Here is a 991-nt window from a genome sequence, read left to right on the forward strand (position 1 = left end):
CTGCCCAGTGACCACACGACGACACCACACGGCTCCACCAGTCTGCCCAGTGACCACACGACGACACCACACGGCTCCACCAGACTGCCCAGTGACCACACGACGACACCACACGGCTCCACCGCCACCAGTCTGTCCAGTGACCACACGACGACACCACACGGCTCCACCAGTCTGTCCAGTGACCACACGACGACACCACACGGCTCCACCGCCACCAGTCTGTCCAGTGACCACACGACGACACCACACGGCTCCACCGCCACCAGTCTGTCCAGTGACCACACGACGACACCACATGGCTCCACCGCCACCAGTCGTCCCAGTGACCACACAGTAACGCATGGATCCACCAGCACAACAACCCGCAGCTCACCTGTTTCTGTTTCCCCAAATAATCCAATCACATCGGAGAGTACGAGCTCACCGCCGGCCCCGCCACCAACCTCGGCCAGCGACGGTGTTCCTGGGTGGGGAATCGCTCTGCTGGTGCTTGCTGCTCTGCTTCTGCTGCTGATGATCCTGTTGCTGATCGGACTGGTGAGTCTCACAACCCAGAACAGGCGGAACATGGTTAGCTTAGCATCAAGGCTGGAGACAGATATCTGAGCAGGTCAGCGAATATGCAAACAGAGTCTTCTTTTCCAGCTCCAGCTAACAAAGTGAGTTTTGTTCCTCTGCAGCTGGTGTGGTGCTGCTGCTTCAGGGGGCACAACAACAGCTTCAGTCCCTACGACCTCAGAGACGACATCCCTCTGTACACCACACATGGCCGCTTCGAAGGACCCAATGGGAGACAATTCGTAAGTCAAACGCCTCTAAATTTACAGTCGCAGGAAAAAGTATGTGAACCCTTTGGAATCACCTGGATTTCTGCATAAATTGGTCATAAAATTTGATCTGATCTTCATCAACAATAGACAATCACAGTCTGCTTAAACTAATACCACACAAACAATTATATGTTTTTGTGTTGTTACTGAACACAATG

At 53.9% G+C, this 991-nt stretch overlaps 1 protein-coding gene across 1 annotated transcript in view; it reads left to right on the forward strand.

Annotated features, from left to right (window-relative positions):
• The window catches only part of LOC123968636 (mucin-1-like), a 6,048-nt gene that overhangs the window by 2,157 nt on the left and 2,900 nt on the right, over positions 1-991 (forward strand). Inside the window, exons 4-5 of the mRNA XM_046045502.1 lie at positions 9-540; positions 684-803. Coding sequence (XP_045901458.1) covers positions 9-540; positions 684-803 — 652 coding nt within the window. The remainder of the gene's footprint in view (positions 1-8; positions 541-683; positions 804-991) is intronic.

Source organism: Micropterus dolomieu, linkage group LG03, assembly GCF_021292245.1.
Source record: "Micropterus dolomieu isolate WLL.071019.BEF.003 ecotype Adirondacks linkage group LG03, ASM2129224v1, whole genome shotgun sequence".
Lineage (NCBI taxonomy): Eukaryota > Metazoa > Chordata > Actinopteri > Centrarchiformes > Centrarchidae > Micropterus > Micropterus dolomieu.